This window comes from Pygocentrus nattereri, chromosome 29, assembly GCF_015220715.1.
Source record: "Pygocentrus nattereri isolate fPygNat1 chromosome 29, fPygNat1.pri, whole genome shotgun sequence".
In the NCBI taxonomy this organism is placed as follows: Eukaryota; Metazoa; Chordata; class Actinopteri; order Characiformes; family Serrasalmidae; genus Pygocentrus; species Pygocentrus nattereri.
Window position 1 is genome coordinate 7,001,216 of NC_051239.1, and position 22,424 is coordinate 7,023,639.

General features: G+C 41.9%; 1 protein-coding gene across 10 annotated transcripts in view; it reads right to left on the minus strand.

Annotated features, from left to right (window-relative positions):
- The window catches only part of rimbp2 (RIMS binding protein 2), a 279,113-nt gene that overhangs the window by 31,194 nt on the left and 225,495 nt on the right, over positions 1 to 22,424 (minus strand). For 6 of the 10 annotated variants that reach the window (XM_037536053.1, XM_037536059.1, XM_037536057.1 and 3 more), the window contains 5 exons: positions 13,697 to 13,848; positions 11,491 to 12,141; positions 9,476 to 9,625; positions 7,160 to 7,315; positions 309 to 1,100 (listed from right to left, as the gene is read on the minus strand). In XM_037536053.1, coding sequence (XP_037391950.1) covers positions 309 to 1,100; positions 7,160 to 7,315; positions 9,476 to 9,625; positions 11,491 to 12,141; positions 13,697 to 13,848 — 1,901 coding nt within the window. The remainder of the gene's footprint in view (positions 1 to 308; positions 1,101 to 7,159; positions 7,316 to 9,475; positions 9,626 to 11,490; positions 12,142 to 13,696; positions 13,849 to 22,424) is intronic. The other 4 variants (XM_037536061.1, XM_037536063.1, XM_037536062.1 and 1 more) reach the window with 2 other exon arrangements.

Consider the following 22,424-nt stretch of genomic DNA (forward strand, 5'->3'; position numbering starts at 1 on the left):
AAACAAATCAATAAGCGATAACAAACAAACAAAATGAACAATGAGCATGAAGCAAATTTCAAAAATTTCAGAACATCTGAAAAAAAAAAGAAAGACAGAGAAAAAGAAGAAAAATACAAGAAATGGACCCATAAAAAAAGAAGAGGTGGAACACTGAGAAAAGAGGAATGGTTTTACTGCTTAGTCGATGGCAGGGGGCAAAGCAGTTGGTTGGATGAGGCGGAGTGAGGGATGGTGGACTGGAAGAGCAGGAGGAGGAAGAAGAGGAAGAAGAGGAAGAGGAGGAAGAGGGGGTTGTAGACACACACCAGAGGTTCATCCACAGCCCTGTTGAGTCTGGCCACAGAGTGGGCCCTAATGTCCCTGCTATAGCTCCTGCCAACCTCAGTCAGCCTGCCCTCGCTCCGGAACCTTCGCTGCGGGTGACGAAGAAGAAGGTGATGATGGTGAAGGTGATGATGTGGCCGATAGTAGTGGCTCCTCAGCTCAGCCGCGTCCAGGAAGTCCTCCTCCACGCTGGACTGCCGGGTCAGCGTCCTTTTCCTGCCGGCGGCCAGCGCCCGTCTTTCCACGGGACCCTCGCTGTGGATGATGCGCATGTTGGGTCCGGACCCCACCCTCAGAGGGCTGCTATGGTAATGGTAGTGGTAGCTTCCACGGTACCCCAACGAGCCTTCTTCCTCGCTTCCACAGTCCAGGCCACTGTCTGGGCTTTTGGTGGTTTGCCTGCTGCTGCTCCAGCAGGGACCCCTGGGACTCCCAGGACCTAAGGAACCCTCCAGGGATGTGTAGCGAGGGGAAGAGCGCTGTCTTTGCAACCTTCGGACACCCTTGCCCGGAGAAAGGTGGTCAACCTGCTGCTGTTGCTGCTGCTGCTGGTCCTGCTGGTAGACCCTGGATGTCCCAGGCCGGGCCTCCTCAAAGCGAAGCCGCTGGCCCATGACATCCGAACCGGCATCCGGCAGCTCCTCCTCAGCCACCTCCGGGATGCTGTGGAGGCGCTTGTGGGAGCGAAGGGAACGCTGGCGGACCACCTCGCGCTGCAAGTCCCAGCTGTCCTGCTCGTCCACCCCGGCTAGGTCCTGCCGCCTGTAGTACGCCTTCAGGGAGGCCCAGAACAGGGGGAGGGGGCCGATCCAGGCAGCAATGGTCAAGTTTTATTGCAGTTACATTTTTTTTTCAACAGTGTATTTTTGTTTGTCAATAAGTTTGTTGGTGCGTTTTGTTTTTTGTTTGAAGGTGTTAGAACAGGCAGAGAGAGAGGACACGACAGTGTGCAAACAAGGAACCAAAATGGGAAAAGAAAGACAAAAAAATAAAGACAGAATTAGTTTCCCTGAGGCCATGGCCGTGTGTACTTAAAAGCATGCAGTCTCATTCCGTGACGGACATGACATGCTGGCGGGCGGGAATCTGTGGAGGGAATTGGTCAGGAACAGACGAATCGCAACAAAGATGGGTTTGGAGAAGGAGATCACATGATGCAGGACCTGTTCAAACAGGCCACAGAGCACAATGATCTGACATAAAAAAAAACCTCCAAAAGACATGATGAGGAAGAACTAATGTCAAAATCTAAATCCAAAACAAAAAAAAAACGTGGGGGAAAAAGATCAAAACAGAACGAGAAAGAGGTTTGTGTGCCAAGCACATTGCGGGAAAGGACTTGCACTGGCCAAGTGAACTACAGACCACTAAAGTAAAACAGAGATATCAGTAAAGGTCAGCACCAATCTGTTCTAACAGTTTCAAAGTCTGCCGTTTTGGGCAGTTTCAAATCTGCGGAGCGTTTTCGATAATGCTATTGTACATGCAGGTTGTTTTGTTGGCACATCTGAGATTTGTGCCCAATCTACTTCCATGTTCCTGAGCAGAGCAGAGCAGAGGGCCGGGGGCGATTTCATATTTGTCATCATGGAGCATGGGGGAAAATGGAAATTCCACACCGACCCCAATCATGATGACAAAGAAAAGAGAGATGTGGCACTGGTACACTGAGAAAGGGAAAACATTTATTTGAATTAGGGCCCGACCAACATGAAAATGTCACCAGTATTGATTAAAGAGCTGGAAATGGTCTGATTTAGTCTCATGCTTTACTGATCGATATCACTGCCAGTTGTCAACTGTCAGTTTTAAACTGTCTAAAAGCTTCTAGCCTAAAATTAGTAAGTTTGCCGTACCCAGGCTTGTTACATACTAACGCTTATTATTCAGTAACCACAGGGACTTTAATGCAAACGGGTGGAGTTATTCTTAGGTTATAGAGGTGTGTGATAAAACTTTGGGCCCACCGGCCGGCCCATGGCCACATAAGGGGTTGATATGTTATGAGTAGCGTTATACAGCAATCGGTAGCATAATGTCCCTCAGTCTTCTCGCTTTCTCAGCATTCATTCATATTGTTTTCATTCTTCAGCGCTCTCTCACTATACATCACACAATCCCTGTAATGTCAACCGATCCTGACTTCTAGCCTGGTCGCTGATCTGTAGGCTAATAAATATAAGAAGACTAGCATTAGAGTAACTCTCCTGTTGAAGCTTCTGTCTTTTACACAGTTTACACTGTTTACTCAAGTTTTACTACCTCAGTAACTGCCGTGTTATGTATGTTATTTGACTGCGTGACTCGCAGATCACAGCATGTTTAATATCTTATTCCACGACCTCATGTCCAGAAATGTGCGCTGTGTCGGTGCTGCACTGTCCTGGCTGTTTACTGTGTCTAATGTCTGTTTAATTGATCCTATTTATTATGTTGTTTCTAGCTTAATTTCTTTGCACATTACGTCTGCACGTTTGTACTTCTTGTTCCTTGTTGCACCGTGTTGTTCGGGAGGAGCGTCATTTCACTCCACTGTGCACTTGTACATAGATGGAGCGACAATAGAAGCCTCCTGACTTGACTTGAAGTTTTTAACCTTTTTAATCAGACAAAAGATGTGAAGGTAGCATGTCTAGACAGTGGGGTAGCTGCTTTGGTAGCTTTAGCTTTCTGTCCTCTTCATCTGACAAGGCACTTCAGCGATTCGAGCAACCCATTCACCCCATAGTAATGATGATTTGAAGGCAGTTACTGTAGGTATACAGCTATGATGAGATATTCAGTGTCCCAGCAGTAGCGTTAGACACCTGGTTTCCATCTACATTGGAAAAACATTAAAATTGCTGTAGGAGGTGAGTAAACATGTTTGCAACAGCTTTTCATTTTGGCCAGAATGTCTCTAAATATCCTGAACAGTATAAGCACAAAGTGAGCTTGGTTGCTTTTAGCATTCTTTACAAACAAACTTTGAATTAAAGTCAAAGTTTTTCTGTTTGATAAAACAAGCTAAAATATTGGTGAGTTGTTTTTTTTGCCAATATTCTATAAATGTGACCTCAACATTTGTCACTATTATCAGCCAACCAATAAATCGATCGAGCCCTAATCTAAACAGCATTCATTTAATGTATCGTTAATGTATCAACTACAAAACTGCAAACTGGGAAGCCCAATTGGACAAAAAGTGGCTGTCTATGATGAGATTTTACCATTACATCACTGGCCTCATCCAAGAAGTCACCAAACTGACAGATAATGCAAAACAGAGATGACAAATATAAAAATGAAACATACCAATTTATTGCTTTCGGTCGTTACAGTGGTGTTTTGTCTCGATCCATTTTAGCAGCTAGAAGCTTGTTTGTATTGTCTGACTCAGTGTGTTTTAAATACCTCCACAGAAATTTGCCACAAAAGAGAGAGATTCACAAGATAACCGTTTAACAGTGAGTAAAGCAAAAGTTAACAGAAGCATAACCATGAGACAAACATAACCAAAAGTGAATAGTCGTTTCATTTAAGCAGGCCCACTTAAATGAGATTCCCATATTGGCCTCATCATGGCACGAGCATTTCGGCTGGTGACATCATTCAGCTTAAAACTCACATTTACATATACAGTATTTCTCAAAGGTAGTCTAAATGCATATATAATAACTTTTACAAGTGGTCTACATACATTTGAACACAACATTTTAAAGGTGTATGCAAGTACGTCACACATAAACAATTGCTTGACGTCGGGGTGGCTGTTCACATCACACATACCTGCACAAATGTTATTTGTCTTACAGAAAAGTCATTTCAGAAGTGACAAATTGCCTCGTTGCGTACAACATGACTTAAAAGTAGCGAGTTGTCCATAAATTTGAACAAAATACAATGTAAGTAGAACCAGACACTTTATATAAATACATCATACTGGAAGGTCTGAAGAGTTAGCATGCATGTCGTATCAGAAACACATGCAGTGTGTGTGCAGCCTCATGTTAAACCAGTGGTTCCCAATCCTAATCTTGGAGACCCCCGGAACTGCAAATTTTTGTGTTTTTGCTACTTTAACACACATGAGCCACAGGCCTGGCGTCAGGTCGGGTTGCCAGATTGCTTCGTTTACAGCTAAAAAAGTTGAAAACTTACCAAAATGTAAGAAAGACCAGCCTAAAAGTGCAAAACAGGGTCTAGGGTAATTTTAAGCATAATATGAATGATATAATGAGCAGATACACTAAAAAAATGGCTCGTTGGAACTACCTAAAAAATTACTTCATGTGGTAAAAGGCAACTGAACTATTTTTATTCAACTCAAAAAATGACTTTGATTGAAGGTACTGAAGTTGTTGCTAGGTGGCGCTGTCTGTCTTTTAAACAAATCTCGTTTCCATACCCCAAGGAGGTTTTTAATGCGTTTTAATTTGCGTATGATAAGACATGATCTCATGCAGTCAGAAGGGCAAATGAATAACAATAATAGTGCAAGTGTAACTATCCCTCATATACGTCTTTAACTTGCTTACCTTTACAGGATCTGCTGAACAGATCATGGACTGATAATGTACAACAATAGCAGAACTGTTAACAATTAGTAAAGCCAGGTGAACTGGACACACTGTGTTTGGCCCTACATACATCCTTTACATGAATAATAAACTGAATACATTAATTGCCGATGTAGATTGTGATTAATAGAGATGGGCGGGTGTATGGCCTCCTCTCAGCAGGAGTGAGTACAGTGGTTGTCAGCCAAAGTTTTGAAAGCTGATTGGATGTGGGGAGGAGTTAGGCCAATTAACGTTTAAGCTGCGTTATAACATAATGCAGTTTATTAATTAAATGTTCTTTTTGTACCACCCACCAAAATAATGACAAACCGGACCAAATTTTGTCCACGCCCCGGTAAATCTGCCTAATTTGGTGGGAACCCGCCCAATCCAGCAAAATTAGGTATCAGAGAGTCATTTAGTGGGGCAACGCCCCACCAACCAATCATCGTACCCCACTAGTTTTTGTATAGCAGCAAGTAAGAAAAATTTAAACTAAACTTTGTGTGCGATGCTCCTGCTTGTCGCATGTGCCTGATGTGAAGGGCTACAATATTTAACAAAGGATGGAGTGAATTCACCAGTCTGTATTGGCTACACTGTAGGAACAACTGATTTACTGTAGTTTTTATAGTTTTCGGATGATTCTGTTCTGCCGCTGGGCCTGATGACCCTCTCATGAGAGCCCTAATAAATCGGGTGTTAAAGCAGAGGAAACACAATCACATGCAGCGTGTTTGGTCTCCAGGAGCAGGAGGGAGAAGCACTGTGTTAAGCCATTCAGATAAGTTTAGCTTGGTATGACTAGGCAGCCTTTAAAAAATGGTTGCATGATGTTAAAGCTGGGTAGTGCAAAGCCAGTCTAGCCCTGTAAAGAGCAAACTTGATGTAAATCTCTCCACAAGCCTCATCCCTACCTGAAACCCCAAACCCCAAACTCAGACTCTGTTTTCTTTTCACAGATCTAGCTAATGCCCTGTCTAATTAACTTTACAGGTGAGCCCTGGTATCTTAATGTTGTCCATGAAAAATCAGTCACACTGTTTTCCTGTAGAAAATGTAGTCGAGCAGCCAAGACATGTTTCAGAAATTTGCTTCCATATTTGTAGTTTTACTCTGTGAGCACACCTGAATTATCCCTCTCTTTAAATTGCATTGCATTGTTAAAGGTGCAGTGTGTAGTATTTAGGAGGATCTATTAGCAGAAATACAGCACACCAAACCATGTTTTCATCGCCTGCAACTATGAATTGCTGTGTTTTCGTTAGCTCCGGGAGCAGGTGCTCCTTCAACAGAGGCCACAATGTTGCCCTGTCATGTTTTTACAGTAGCCTAGAACAGACAAACCAAACACTGGCTCTAGAGAGTGTCTTCTGCATTTTTAATGATGGAGTGGTAGCTTGGATTTGGTGGTGCTATAACACCGGCTGGAAGATGCAGAAATGTCAAATTTTGATAAATGGAGCATAATACTTATTATTTAGCACAATAAAAAGGAAAGGAGGTTGAATCCCCCATGTTAAAGGAACAAAAACATGAATAAGTGAAACAAAATCAGGACAGGCGACAGCAGAAAACCTGGCGCACAATATAGTTTCTGCTACGTGCTTAGAAAGGGAGGGGTGAAGGAGGGATATTCAGTTGATTGTAATCTGCGACCTCACTGCTAGATGGCGCTAAATCTTACACACTGCACCTTTAAGTAATCACAAATCGACATGCTTTTGTAGTTTGTGACACTACATAATACACTAGCATGTATTTGCATAGCGAAAAAAACAGGTACGTTGCATAGTTAAAACAGTAGAAGCACCCATCCTAAATCCTGAATTTTGTCCATATTTTTGTCCATTTTTATAGATAACAGAATGATATAGTGTCAGAAACCACATAAACAAGTCTTTTTGAGATCACTTAACAACTCAGTGTGTGTTAACTTAGAAACACAGTTCGCACAGTTTGCGTACAGCTACAGGTACATAAGCCTCGTAGCTCTAATGCAAAACCAAAACAGCAAATGTCACACAGGGAACATGTCTAGGCAGACTGACAACATTCAGAGTAAGTGGGAAAACTGTCTACATTTTTTTTTCTCTGAACTCTCCCACCCTGAAATCCCATCCCTTCAAAACCTCGGCCCTGGTTAAAGCAGGCTGCCTCGACTAATACCGCCCACGAGGGGGCGGCCTATAGAAAACTGCGTATTCCATCCCTCTGCGTCTATCCACCGCTCGAGCCGGAGGACCCCACGCCCAATAGAGACGGCGGCCGCTAGCGTGTGTGTTCCGTACCTTGAGTGTGTTGTGCGAGTTGATGCTGCGGCGGCGCCCTTCCTCCAGCTGCATCTCCGAGTACAACTCCTCCTCATCCTCCTCCATTATATCAGACAGGTCAGAACCACGGCTGCTCTCAGTGTAATACTCCTCACTGTGACTGTAGTGGTGGTGCTGCAGAGAGAGAGAGAGAGAGAGAGAAGAGAGGAGGGAAGCAAAAAGAGAGATAGAGAAAAAGGGATGCAGAGAAATACAGAGAAAGTGAGACAGGGAGAGAAAGAGAGAGAGAAAGAGAGATACAGAGAGAAACAGGAAGTATAAAAGAGAGAGAGACAAAAAAGCAAAGAGGGGGAAAAGAGAAATAGAAGAGGTGAAGAGAGGGGATAGAGATATGGGGAGAGAGAGAGAGAGAAATGGAAAATATAAAAGAGAGAGATGAAGAAAGATGAAAAGAGGGGAAGTGAGTGTGAACGAGAAAGAAATAAAGAGAGGGGAAAGAGAAAAATAAAAGATGTGAAGAGAGTCACAGAGAGAGAGAAAAAAGATGAATGGGTTAAGAGAGAGTGAGAGAGAAATAGAGGAGGTGAGGAGAGGAGAACGAGAGAGAGAGAGAGAGAGAGAGAGAGAAATAGGAGATGAAGTGGAGAAATATATGGAGAGAAAAAGAGACAGCAAAAGAGAGGATAAGAAATGAGGGAAAACGTTGATGAAACAGAAAGAGAGTGAGACAGAAAGAGAAGGAGCAGAGAGAAGGAGAGAGATAAGGAGGAGATAGAGGGAGAGAAAGAGAGAGAAAGAGAGAGATAAGGAGGAGATAGAGGGAGAGAAGGAGAGAGAAAGAGAGATGAGGAGATAGAGGGAGAGAAAGAGAGAGAAAGAGAGAGATAAGGAGGAGATAGAGGGAGAGAAAGAGAAATAAGGAGGAGATAGAGGGAGAGAAAGAGAGATAAGGAGGAGATAGAGGGAGAGAAAGAGAGAAAGAGAGAGATAAGGAGGAGATAGAGGGAGAGAAAGAGAGTAAAAGAGAGAAATAAGGAGGAGATAGAGGGAAAGAAAGAGAGAGAAAGAGAGAGATAAGGAGGAGATAGAGGGAGAGAAAGAGAGAAAGAGAAATAAGGAGGAGATAGAGGGAGAGAAAGAGAGAGAGAGATAAGGAGGAGATAGAGGGAGAGAAAGAGAAATAAGGAGGAGATAGAGGGAGAGAAAGAGAGAGAAATAAGGAGGAGATAAAGGGAGAGAAAGAGAAATAAGGAGGAGATAGAGGGAGAGAAAGAGAGAGAAAGAGAGAGATAAGGAGGAGACAGAGGAAAAGAGCGAGAGAAATAAGGAGGAGATAGAGGGAGAGAAAGAGAGAGAAAGAGAGAGATAAGGAGGAGATAGAGGGAAAGAGAGAGAGAAATAAGGAGGAGATAGAGGGAAAGAGAGAGAGAAATAAGGAGGAGATACAGGGAGAGAGAGAGAGAGAGAGAGAGAGAGAGAGAGAGAGATAATGAGGAGACAGAGGGAAAGAAAGAGAGAAATAAGGAGGAGATAGAGGGAGAGAAAGAGAGAGAAAGAGAGAGATAAGGAGGAGATAGAGGGAAAGAGAGAGAGAAATAAGGAGGAGATAGAGGGAAAGAGAGAGAGAAATAAGGAGGAGATACAGGGAGAGAGAAATAAGGAGGAGATAGAGGGAGAGAGAGAGAGAGAGAGAGAGAGATAAGGAGGAGATAGAGGGAAAGAGAGAGAGAAATAAGGAGGAGAGAGAGAGAGAGAGAGAGAGAGAGAGAGATAAGGAGGAGATAGAGGGAAAGAGAGAGAGAAATAAGGAGGAGATACAGGGAGAGAGAGAGAGAGAGAGAGATAAGGAGGAGACATAGGGAAAGACAGAGAGAAATAAGGAGGAGATACAGGGAGAGAGAGAGAGAGAGAGAGAGAGAGAGAGAGAGAGAGATAAGGAGGAGATAGAGGGAGAGAAAGAGAGAGAAAGAGAGAGATAAGGAGGAGATAGAGGGAAAGAGAGAGAGAAATAAGGAGGAGATACAGGGAGAGAGAGAGAGAGAGAGATAAGGAGGAGATAGAGGGAAAGACAGAGAGAAATAAGGAGGAGATACAGGGAGAGAGAGAGAGAGAGAGAGAGAGAGAGAGATAAGGAGGAGACATAGGGAAAGAGAGAGAGAGAGCCTTTACATTATTCCCCAATTTTCACCTTCAGAGAAATCGGCCCGAAAATAACAAAGAAAATCAAAACTGCAGATAAACGAGAAGGAAAGAACTGTTAAAACGGTTTTCTCTGATGGACAGAAGGGTGAAAACGGAGGACGAGATTGTGTAAATGGCCTATTTCACTCTTACATGTCTGCCCAGTTCTGAACCCCTGAGAAACTCGTCCACTGAGGCTCCTCTCCGTCTGGCATGGGGCGAGTCATAACCATCCTCTTCCTCATCGGAGTTAAGCGAGTGAAGGGCATTACTCCTCTCGCTGAAGATGTTCCTCCTCTCCGTCTAAACCACACAAACACACCCCAAATGAGTGATATTATATTACAGCACACTGAGCTCTATTGAGAATGTACTGCAGTTAAAAAACACACCACCACTTAAAGCGACAGTTTGCTGAAAACTCAGATTAAGACAGCGTTCCCGATATTTCCCACACGCAGTGGATCCGGAAGGATGTGTTTGGCGCCTGAGGTTTTGTTTCTTCAAACTTCAGCTGTGAGCTGCGAGGACAATGTAGCTAACAAGTAATATATTTTTGTACAGGTTTATGGATAACAGCTTGTCATACAGTGTCAGAAACCACTTCACCTACTGTATCAGAGATTGCCAAGTAATTACATGTGGTCTGAGGGAAGTATGTGATGATCTGGGCATTCAGGTTACAAAGTGCTTAATGGTGGGGCTTAAGGTTCTATTACCCGTCAGCTACAGAGGAAAACTTTAGACACCAAACATAAGCCACGAAGGTTTGTGCGCTACTGCGACGTTATTACAAAAAGGGTGTTCTTAGGCACAACACAAAAAAAAACCTCCTTCCCTGGGATGAAATCACAGTAATGCAAGTGGTTTCTCGCTTCTATAAAAACAGCAGCCAACATAAAACCTGATTAAATCCACATTTTTTTTTCAGAAAATAATCTAAGCTATTATTAATAATAATCTAATTAAATAAATAGGTATTCCGCCACGAAATGTAGTTCCTGTACAGTGTGCTATCATTGCCAAGAAATCATGGGCCGCTGAACAAGGAGAACATTCAGTCGCCTGTTGCTGTATATTGAGGTCATTTCAGGAATTTTTACAACTTTTTGCCATATAACAATGAACATACGATAACACACCACTATGTAATGCAAAAACTTTCATTTATAAATACATTTTGGCCCCCGAATTACCACTTATTTAGTCTTATTTAACAACATTTCAGTGACACCCCTCTTCACACACTGGGGCTGAATCTTAAATGACTCCTTGCTCCCTATAAAGTGCACTACGTAGGAATTTATATACTGGATTTTGCACGAAAATGGTGCAAAATACAGCTAAGAAATAGTCATTTGGGACACATCCACACTTAATAAATGATACAATATTTGGTTGTAAAGGCTAGAATTTCTAAACTTCAATAGCTAGAACACTATTTAGGGAGTACGGAGCCGTTTGGGATTCAGCCAGGGTTTAACGCGACTTCTGACCGAAACACAGACATTTGAAGCGTCATTCAAGTGACACTGTTAGACTTTTATACTGCAGTTTTACAGTGAATCACACTGTCAGTGCTTTATTTTGATCCTGTGATATTAATGATGGAGCTGTTTAGGCTGTTGGCTCTTTTAGCCTGTTAGCTAGCTGACCAGCCTGGTTCTAGTTAAGAACACAAGTCTCCAGACCCTCAGTTTAAACAGCAAATGAGTTCTTACTTCATTAATACACTCGCGGTCCACGCGAGCAGCAAGAGAGTCAAAGTCTATTTCAGCACAGCACAAGGATTTTTCATTCTGTCGCTCAGTAATACAGAGTTTAGTCATGTGAGGCGGTCATAGGTGTCCGTGTATTGTGGATTTTATAACGGCTCGGCCAATCAGATGTTAGGACCAGAACTCTTTGTTTTGTAATATCATTAATTAGGCCTTTATAATATAATTCAAGTTTGTTATTCTACTATCTAACATAACAAAAAAAATAGTTGTACTTCAGACTCACTCTTTATCTCATATTAGTAATATTATACCACAGTATATTACGTTCTACACAAGCTATCGTTTAAACAAAATCACTTGCCATATTTACATTTAAACACACAATTAAAACAATTCTAACAAATTTATACTATTAAAACAGTCGTGTGTAACAGTCTATAGACTGACCCTGTTGTTAGAGCTGTTTCTCTGGGCAGCCTGCCGGGCCATAGCGCGGGCCACTGTGTTGGGAATGGGGGCTCCCTGAGGCTGTGGCAGGATCCTCTGGGGCGACGGTGAGCGGCGGCCCTCTGGGTGTGGAGGAGGCTCCAGGCTGTGGCCCCCAGGAGTAGGAGGGGGTAGGGGCGAAGGGGCCCGAGGGTGGGGGTCCCAGGGCCTCCGGGCCAACTCAGGCTCTTTGGCATGGGGGTCTCTGGCACTTGGTAGGAGTTTGTGTTTGGGGATGGAGTGGGGGGAAGGTGGAGGGTGTATGTGGGGGTGTTGTGGAGGGGGAGGAGGAGGAGGGTGTGGGTGTTGGGAGTGAAGAGGTGGTGGGTGTGGGACGGGGTGGGACACGGGCTGCTGGAGGTGCGGTTGAGGGTGGGTTGGAGGGTAGCTCTGTGGGTAAGGGGGCGGCGGTGGGTGTGGCTGGGGGTGCGGAGGTGGGCGAGAGTGAGGCGGAGCCCCCAGCAGGTTGTGTGGAATGGCAGCAGTGTTGGAGTCCTGAGACTCGCCTTGTGCAGAGATGGTCCGGACCACCACCTCACGTGCCTCCAAACACTGAATACGGTTCACCTCCACTGTCACGTATTCTGCCGTGGGGTACATCACCTCCGCTATCTGCACACACAACAGTAACGACAATAAAAATCAAAAAACTAAATATTAACTGTGGCATGTGCTCAACTTTGTACACCCTTCCTGCTGTAAAGACTCAGACCTTCATTAACTTGTTAGGTTTTTGTCTGATGATGAACATTCAAGTTTGGGCTTTTGGTCAAATTACATGTTGTGTTGATTTTAGACGTGACAATAAGCGAACACATCGTCTACAGACAACACATATTTTAATGTGATTACTGTTCATAATGATAAACATATTGGGGAAAAAAATAAAACATAAAACGTGGCATATGCAAAAGTTATCATACAGTTTACATGAAACATTTGGTTTATATTATAGAAATGAAACTAAAAGTGGCAGAAAATGCCATATTTAAGTTCCCTGTAGAGGACGTATTAACCTATTCTCATTTAGGGAATCAACACAATATGGGGTCTTTAAACTTTTGCACAAGACTCTGTGGAGGGTGAGTGAATTCACAGATTTGATCAACTTTATTTTCTTTTATTGTTTTATGCCATTGTCGGTGATTGTTGAGGTACTTTAATTAACATGCGTCACCTTTAAAAGTTCAAGCCAGCAGTAAATATGCAGCACTGCCATAAAAAAGCATCTCCAAAATGGTAACTTTACAGAAGAAGGAAAAAACATACTCTACTTTTAAGTAGTTAAGTCAATGGAACCAGACTTTTTTCCAAGTCATTTTGAAATTGTATGTAAAATGTGAAGACAACAGGCATTTTTTAAATTATAAAAAAAATGGAAAAACGACACAAATGGAGATGTTTTGTTTGAAGTCTGATAGAAGACGCTGGTAATGCAATAGACAAAGATGAAGCAATAAAACAAGTAACTACATATTTTTACACACACATATATATATAAATATATATATATATATATATATATATATATATATATATATATATATATATATATACATACACATATATAATTTCTTGCTTCATCTTTATCTATTGCTTGTCTTCACACTTCATCCACAAAAGAAGTTGTCTGCATAATGAATGTAGGTAAGCGGTTCGTCCGTATTTTAACCATATCAATAAGTACATGATGTGTGTTTTTGTTACATCTTACCAAAGTCTTACATAAAGCCCTGTGTTATATAACACCGCTCATTGGGGCAGAGCTGCTATGAATAACATCTGTCAGCAGATGGCAAGAGTGAGCCTGCCAGCTGGATAGAAGAGAAAGGCGAGCAACTTAAATACACACAAACACACTACATGTACTGGATGACCTTCACAACTGATATCAGATGTTTGACCCTTTAAACTCTAAGGCTTAGCATGTGGGTCCACACTTCAACTCCCCAATCTCATAACTACAGAAATAATACATTGGGTTCACAGAAGTGAATCATTTATAGTAATTATACTATAGATATAAAATAAAATAGATTTATAGCTACTAGATTAAAATAAGACATGGCTTAAGACTAATAATTGAATAAAAAAAATCTAATGACTGTGCACGTTGGTTTGTTACAAGTGAATGCCTCCCTATCAATGACACCACAGATCCACCCACCTTTTGACCTTTGGTGCAGACCACGTAACCAATGACGCTGGCTCCATTGGAGGTGCCGCTGGGTGTGAGGGATGGGGGCTTCCAGCGTACTTGCAGGACACCTGGAGAAGGATCACTCTGCACCTGGACATCCTGTGGTGGGAAGGGGGGGCCTAAGTAGAATAGAATGGAATAGAATTAAGCTTTACTGTCCGAACATGGTGGGATTTTTTTTTCTCTTTGGCTTCCCTTAAAATAAAGTCAATATACAGATTCCATACATATTATATCTAGACACCCATTCTAATCTTCAAATTAAACTACATTACGATTCACCCATTGCTGATCCAACTTAAATAATCTCCATAGAAAAGCCCTGACCGCTAAAATGGGATGCTCTGGAGCAGCCACACATAAGCCTAAGGTCATAATGCCCAATACCAATCGTCAACTAGAGGGGTATAAAGCCCCCTAACATTGGGCTGTAGAACAGTGGGACTGGGTTCTCTGGAGCTTTGAGATAAGTTGGAGCGTCTAGAACTGAACATCCAAGATCACAGTCTGATCTCTTTAATGCTCTTCTGACTGAATGCAATCAAACCCTCACAGCAATGTACCAACATCTAATTAAACATGATGTATCATCAGGTAGAACATGATACATGGGAGATAAGCATCAGAACCGCCTTTCTGATGCGCCTGCAGTCCCCTGCTGTAAGGCTGAGTCATTTTGACTACTTGTCAGTTTAACCCTCCACTGCTTTTAAGAAATAATCACTTCACTAAACTCCAAATGTCAGTTTTCACAGTAATTTTGAAGGGTATGAAAGGTCCGTCGGCTCTTTGTGTAAGAAAAACACAAAGCATGAGAGAACAGGCAGACGGAAAATCAGAGACAGTACCTGAAAAAAAACAAAACAAAATAGAAAAGCGCAGCATTTTGTCTCTGCGTAAACGGCACCAGAGCTCATGAACGTCTCTTTGTGCGCCAGCGTTCCTGTCCTGTGGGAAATGTACGAAACACAGCGAGATTTATCTGATTTTTATGGAGTTCTGTAGTAGGCGTCTGTCTCGCGCCAGTCGTTCCCCAGAGTGTGGTTGCGGATGTATATCATGAGTCTGCAAGAACGCATCTGCATGATTTCATCATTTATGTGTCAATGAGATGCAAACAAGCATGAATTGCGCACACGCTCATGTGTCTGGATGTGAACATGATATAAGCTCTTGTACTGCATGATAAAGTGGGGTGTGTGTGTGTGTGTGTGTGTGTGTGTGTGTGTGTGTGTTTTACGATCAAAGACTCCCGACATTATAAAAAGCTTTCAATAGAAACTCCACGTTTCAAATTTGAGAGGATACTTAGTATTATCTACACATATTTATTATAAGATATATTAAACACATGAAACATATTACTCTATAACTGCTTACATACAGTCCTCAGCAAAACTCAGAGACCAAATTCATTTATTCTAATCAAAACATTTCTTCCACATTAGTTGGAAAATTAGCAGAAAACATAGCTTTAACAAAACAACAACACAGAAGCCTAAGCAACTAAATAGAACATCATGTTTTTCAGTATTTAGTGCGTCCACTCTTTACTTTTATTACAGATTTTCAGCTTGAAACATTGGTTACATTTTCTGCTTCATCACAATCCAAGTAATCAAACACATTCATTCTGGGGTGGTCAGTGCATCGTTCAGCTTCTTTGTTGTGTGTGTCCGTCTCCTTTTCTCGGTGAGGTTCTTCTTCATCAGCTACACGTCCTTTCAGACCCACAGCATTGAGTTGTCTTCTCACAGTGGAAGGATGGACAGAAACACCTGTGGATGTCTTCAGATCTGAAGCAGCTTGATTTTCTCCTCTCTCTCAAAGATGAAAGCTGTAAGTACTGTTTATCTGATGGGGGCAGTTTTGGTGTCTACCAGGTCTTCCATGTGGTTGTTAGAACTCAAATATCTTTTATATAAAAATGTGTCCTGACAATGTATTAAAACAATGCATACATGTATGTGTATATGTGTGTGTGTGTGTGTGTGTGTGTGTGTGTCTCTGTGTGTGTGTGAGTGAGTACAGGCTTTCTGACCTTGTGTGTCTATGTGCTTATGTCAGCACTATATGTGTATGAGAGCCTATCCATTTAAATCATACACTGTGGTGTACAGGAGCAGCAGAACTGGCACTGCAACATAGTAACATAAGCTAAACACTCAGTAGTATTCAGCTGTTTTCACACATACATGTATGATTTTATATATATATATATATATATATATACACATATATCATACATGTATGTGTATCATACATGTGAGATGGAAGATTCTAAAAAAGTGGTTCAGCATCAGAGCTGAAAATACATTTCAGACATTTACCTAACTTGGACTTCAGACTTAATCATCTCGCTTTGAGTGGTCTGTACCTTAAATATGTTCATTTTATTAAAAGAAATGACTGGGGGCTCCTGAGTGGTGCAACCGTCTAAGTGTCGGCCCTATCATCAAGAGATCACGAGTTTGACCCCTGGTGATGCTACAGCCGTCCGTAGCCGGGAGTCCAAGAGAGCACAATTGGCCTCGCTCTCTCTGGGTGGGTAGGATGGCCCCCGTTCTCCCCCCATCACTCAACGTGATACTAGTCAGCACAGGTGTCTGTTAGCTGACGTAGCAGATCTGGAGTTTGACGCTTTCCTCCGAGGACGTTCGGCTGTCCGGTGACGTTGCGTGAGCGGCAGTTCAAAAAGAAGCGGTGGCTGGTTTCGCAGGCCTCGGAGGAAGACCTCCTAGTGTTGATAGCATTGTGTGATTGGGGGAGTCCTAACTAGCAGGTAGAATTTGAAACGACTAAATTAGGGAGAAAACTGGGGAAAAAAAATACTAAACATTCCATTTTGTCACCACAACAATCATAACACTACAGAAACTTTACCAAATGTTTCAGCTGTGACAATTTTAGCTACATTTTAGCAGGACTCAAAAACACTAGCCAGCTCATGACTAGCAAACAGCTCTGAACAGCTGCACACACATAAAATCATAATATTTTATCACAAAAAGGGTTATTTCATTGCAGAAAATCTATCAATTCCTAACGTTACACACTGGTTTTCAGACTGTAGAACACCTTTACTTCAAAACAATGGGATCTAACTGCTCACCACGTGGCCATAAAGGACAGGGATGCAGACTCCCTTCTGCTCTGAAGTGCAGGGCTGTGGCTTAAATAAGGCTCCTATACTAAAATAAGGCTCCTAGACTAAAACTCGCGACATGAAAACCTGGGACAGCCATTTATTTATTTATTTTACACTATTTTGTGTTCGTTTAAACTTCAGATGATGCATCTAAATCTTAACTTCATTTTAAAATAAATACAAAAGAAAAAAAAAACATAAACATTACTTTCACAAGTTGAAATGTAGGGGTTAGGTTTTAGGACAGGCACCTCCCAATAGACAACGTCCTACAAATGATGATTTTGTACATATTTAGCTCATTACTATTATTAGTGCCTTGTTTTTAAATAGATATCATTGTAAATATCTGAACTTTTTTTTTTATTTTGGGACTACAGTTCAAACTGTCTGACTAAATATGACTTCCTTTATTCAGTGTGGGATGTAATGCTCCGAACAGTTCTCACAGGCATGTACATTCCAGCCACTCTTTTTGGATATGTGCATTCTTTTGGAAGGCTGTAGTGATCCACCTGCTTCCCAGCAGCCTGGAACAGCACGACATTTTATCGTTTTCCACTCCGACAACTCTGCTATACACTGTGGGCAGGATCGACACTCCACAGCGCTTCAATGTGAATGGACAGGCTAAAGTGCTGTGGGCTGAACGGACAGTCACATGGTTGTGACATCACAACCATGATTAAATCAAAACGTTGTTTTTTTTGCACCCTAGAGAGGCAGATTGGTACATTTTCAAACTTGAACAATGTTTCCATAGTACAAGAAAGTCTTATTCCAAAAAAAAGGGAGGGAAATCGTTTTTTTTATGATATGGAGCCTTAATGGTGAGCTATTAGATATTGGTTTTCCTCTGAGAAGAGTGTCCTCATCACCGTAAAGCACGTTTAAGCTCCTCTGTATGGAATTCGACTCCATCAATGGCAGTCCAACATTTTCATCAGGTCTTATTCCCTGGGGGACTGAGAGCTGGTAAAGTGAGGTAGCTTAGGCCTAGTGTGTGAGAGAGCAAGCAGCCATGACTGAGCCTTCTCCGCTCACAGCCAAGAGAGGTAATCCTCACCAATCACGCGTCTGATTGATCTGGACCTGACAGCACCTGCCCAATGACAAATCATCCGGACTGCTCAATCAGCGCCCACGTCACTGACCAATCAAATCTCTGCCAGATTTCTTCTCAAGGAGAAGAGAAGAGGAAAAAAAGAAAGGAAAAGAGAGGAGGAAAGCAAGAAGAGGAGATTTAAAGGCAAAATAGGAGAAAATGGTGAAAAAAAGGTGGAGAAGAGAAGAAGAAAAAGAAAGGAAAAGAGGAGGAAAGTAAGATGAGGAGATCTTAAGGCAGAAGAAGAGAAAAATAGTGGGAAAAAAGTTGAAGAGAAGTGAAGTGAAGCAAAGCGAAGACAAGAGGAAGAAAGAAAGGAAATGAGAGGAGGAAAGCAAGAAGAGGAGATGTAAAGGCAGAGGAGGAGAAAAATGGTGGAAAGGTGAAAAAGAGAAGAGAAGAGGAAACAAGAAAGGAAAAGAGGGAAAAAAGAAGGAGAGATCTAAAGGCAGAAGAGAAAAAAATGGGAAAATATGGAGAATAGGAGAGGAGAAGAGAAGAGAATAGGAGAGGAGAAGAGAAGAGAAGAGAAGAGGAGAGGAGAGAAGAGAAGAGGAGAGGAGAGAAGAGGATATTTAAAGCAAAAGAGGAAAAAATGGAGGAAAGAAAGGTGGAGAAGAGAAGAGAAGAGGAGAAGAGAAGAGAGGAGAAGAGAAGAGAGAAGAAGAGAGGAGAAGAGAAGAGAAGAGAGGAGAAGAGAAGAGAAGAGAAGAGGAGAGAAGAGAAGAGAGACATCAGAAGTATGAAGGAGCACGTGTGAAAATACAGAGGAGCCAAACATGGATCATGTAATTTGCGAAGCTGACCCAGAGGAGCTGGATCAAAGCTGTGTAATTGAAAGAGCTCAAAGGCAGCAGTTATCAGATCAGACCTTCATCTGAGGCTTCAGCTCAGCCACTGAGGGCCTGGGAAGCATCGTCATCTAATAACAACCTTCTACAGCCTAGAGAAACGCTCTGCTTCTGCACATATCTCCACACATCTGCTCCCTATAACATGCGTCCTGCCATCACTGAAAGAGAGCCAGTGCATGGAGATATCTAAAGGGTATCTCCACGATGTCTAAAGGGCGTCTTAACATAATTACTTTCTGTTTCACTTGCCACAGATATGGTTCTTTTCAGGTTTAGAGACTGGATAAATGCAGAGATGGAGGGAATGCACTGGACTTATTTAAAGATAGAGGCATTTTTTCAATGTTTTTACCACCATAGAAAAATTTGAACGTGACTTAGCCATAAAGCATCCTGACTGACTCTAATGGAGACAGAAGCCATTTGTAGGGCAGAAATCTCGACTCTACTGTAATGGCAGTTTTCAGTTAATCTCAGTTTTATTATTTATTAATATTGTTTAACACATTTCTACAAAACAACTGCCCCAAAGCAGCTTTCAAGGAATGCAGATGCAGCCCTGTAAGAAGCATCGCAGAGAAAGTGCTAGGAAACACTCCCTAAGAACATGAGGAAAAAACACTGAGAGGAACCAAATCTCAGAAGGAGAAACTCCCTAAGAACATGAGGAAAAAACACTGAGAGGAACCAAGACTCAGAAGGAGAAACTCCCTAAGAACATGAGGAAAAAACACTGAGAGGAACCAAGTCTCAGAAGGAGAAATGCCCTAAGAACATGAGGAAAAAACACTGAGAGGGACCAAGTCTCAGAAGGAGAAGCTCCCTAAGAACATGAGGAAAAAAACACTGAGAGGAACCAAGACTCAGAAGGAGTAACTCCATAAGAACATGAGAAAAAAACACTGAGTGGAACCAAGACTCAGAAGGAGAAACTCCCTAAGAACATGAGGAAAAAACACTGAGAGGAACCAAGTCTCAGAAGGAGAAACTCTCTAAGAACATGAGGAAAAAACACTGAGAGGAACCAAGACTCAGAAGGAGAAACTCCCTAAGAACATGAGGAAAAAACACTGAGAGGAACCAAGATTCAGAAGGAGAAACTCCCTAAGAACATGAGGAAAAAACACTGAGAGGAACCAAGACTCAGAAGGAGAAATGCCCTAAGAACATGAGGAAAAAACACTGAGAGGAACCAAGTCTCAGAAGGAGAAACTCCCTAAGAACATGAGGAAAAAACACTGAGAGGAATAAAGACTCAGAAGGAGAAACTCCCTAAGAACATGAGAAAAAAACACTGAGAGGAACCAAGACTCAGAAGGAGAACCTCCCTAAGAACATGAGGAAAAAACACTGAGAGGAACCAAGACTCAGAAGGAGAAACTCCCTAAGAACATGAGGAAAAAACACTGAGAGGAACCAAGACTCAGAAGGAGAAATGCCCTAAGAACATGAGGAAAAAACACAGAAGAACCAAGACTCCGAAGGAGAAACTCCCTAAGAACATGAGGAAAAAACACAGAAGAACCAAGACTCAGAAGGAGAAACTCCCTAAGAACATGAGGAAAAAACACTGAGAGGAACCAAGTCTCAGAAGGAGAAACTCCCTAAGAACATGAGGAAAAAACACTGAGAGGAACCAAGACTCAGAAGGAGAAACTCCCTAAGAACATGAGGAAAAACCCTGAGTGGAACCAAGACTCAGAAGGAGAAACTCCCTAAGAACATGAGGAAAAAACACTGAGAGGAACCAAGACTCAGAAGGAGAAACTCCCTAAGAACATGAGGAAAAAACACAGAAGAACCAAGACTCAGAAGTAGAAACTCCCTAAGAACATGAGGAAAAAACACAGAAGAACCAAGACTCAGAAGGAGAAACTCCCTAAGAACATGAGGAAAAAACACAGAAGAACCAAGACTCAGAAGGAGAAACTCCCTAAGAACATGAGGAAAAAACACAGAAGAACCAAGACTCAGAAGGAGAAACTCCCTAAGAACATGAGGAAAAAACACTGAGAGGAACCAAGACTCAGAAGGAGAAATGCCCTAAGAACATGAGGAAAAAACACTGAGAGGAACCAAGTCTCAGAAGGAGAAACTCCCTAAGAACATGAGGAAAAAACACTGAGAGGAACCAAGACTCAGAAGGAGAAATGCCCTAAGAACATGAGGAAAAAACACTGAGAGGAACCAAGTCTCAGAAGGAGAAACTCCCTAAGAACATGAGGAAAAAACACTGAGAGGAACCAAGTCTCAGAAGGAGAAACTCCCTAAGAACATGAGGAAAAAACACTGAGAGGAACCAAGACTCAGAAGGAGAAACTCCCTAAGAACATGAGGAAAAACACTGAGTGGAACCAAGACTCAGAAGGAGAAACTCCCTAAGAACATGAGGAAAAAACACTGAGAGGAACCAAGACTCAGAAGGAGAAACTCCCTAAGAACATGAGGAAAAAACACAGAAGAACCAAGACTCAGAAGTAGAAACTCCCTAAGAACATGAGGAAAAAACACAGAAGAACCAAGACTCAGAAGGAGAAACTCCCTAAGAACATGAGGAAAAAACACAGAAGAACCAAGACTCAGAAGGAGAAACTCCCTAAGAACATGAGGAAAAAACACAGAAGAACCAAGACTCAGAAGGAGAAACTCCCTAAGAACATGAGGAAAAAACACTGAGAGGAATCAAGACTCAGAAGGTAAAAGTATTCATAGCAAAGTAAGTCCAGTGACAGCATTTAGTGATTGGGGTAAAGGGCATTTTTCCACTGCACATTCAAAAATAAGAACTGACCCAAACGAGAACCAATGGAACGTGTGGTTCTAGTTCATGTCTATCTGCTTGAGAGACAGCTGGAACCGTCATAATAACCACAAATGATGTTTTTTGGTAATTCAATGCAAGTCTAAAGTGTCGATTATGGTATTTAGCTCACTAGTCATCTTGGCATTGTATTCCTTGGGCTGACAAACGATATATTGTGATTTCTTGCTCACACAAATATCTACACAGAATTATGTGTTGAAGTAAGGCTTCATTTTTACTCTGTTCAAAAATACAAGGAAAAAAATTATTCTGTGCACAAAATTTGTTAGCACATATGCTAATAACGTAATTATTAGTTTCCTAACTAGTTCACTAGTTCACTCTTAATAAAGCGATAACGCTAATAATGGAAACGTGAGCTTCCTAATAGCTCAGTGAACTCTTAATAAAGCGATAACGCTAATAATGGAAACGTGAGCTTCCTAATAGCTCAGTGAACTCTTAATAAAGCGATAACGCTAATAATGGAAACGTGAGCTTCCTAATAGCTCAGTGAACTCTTTATAAAGCGATAACGCTAATAATGGAAACGTGAGCTTCCTAATAGCTCAGTGAACTCTTAATAAAGCGATAACGCTAATAATGGAAACGTGAGCTTCCTAATAGCTCAGTGAACTCTTTATAAAGCGATAACGCTAATAATGGAAACGTGAGCTTCCTAATAGCTCAGTGAACTCTTAATAAAGCGATAACGCTAATAATGGAAACGTGAGCTTCCTAATAGCTCAGTGAACTCTTAATAAAGCGATAACGCTAATAATGGA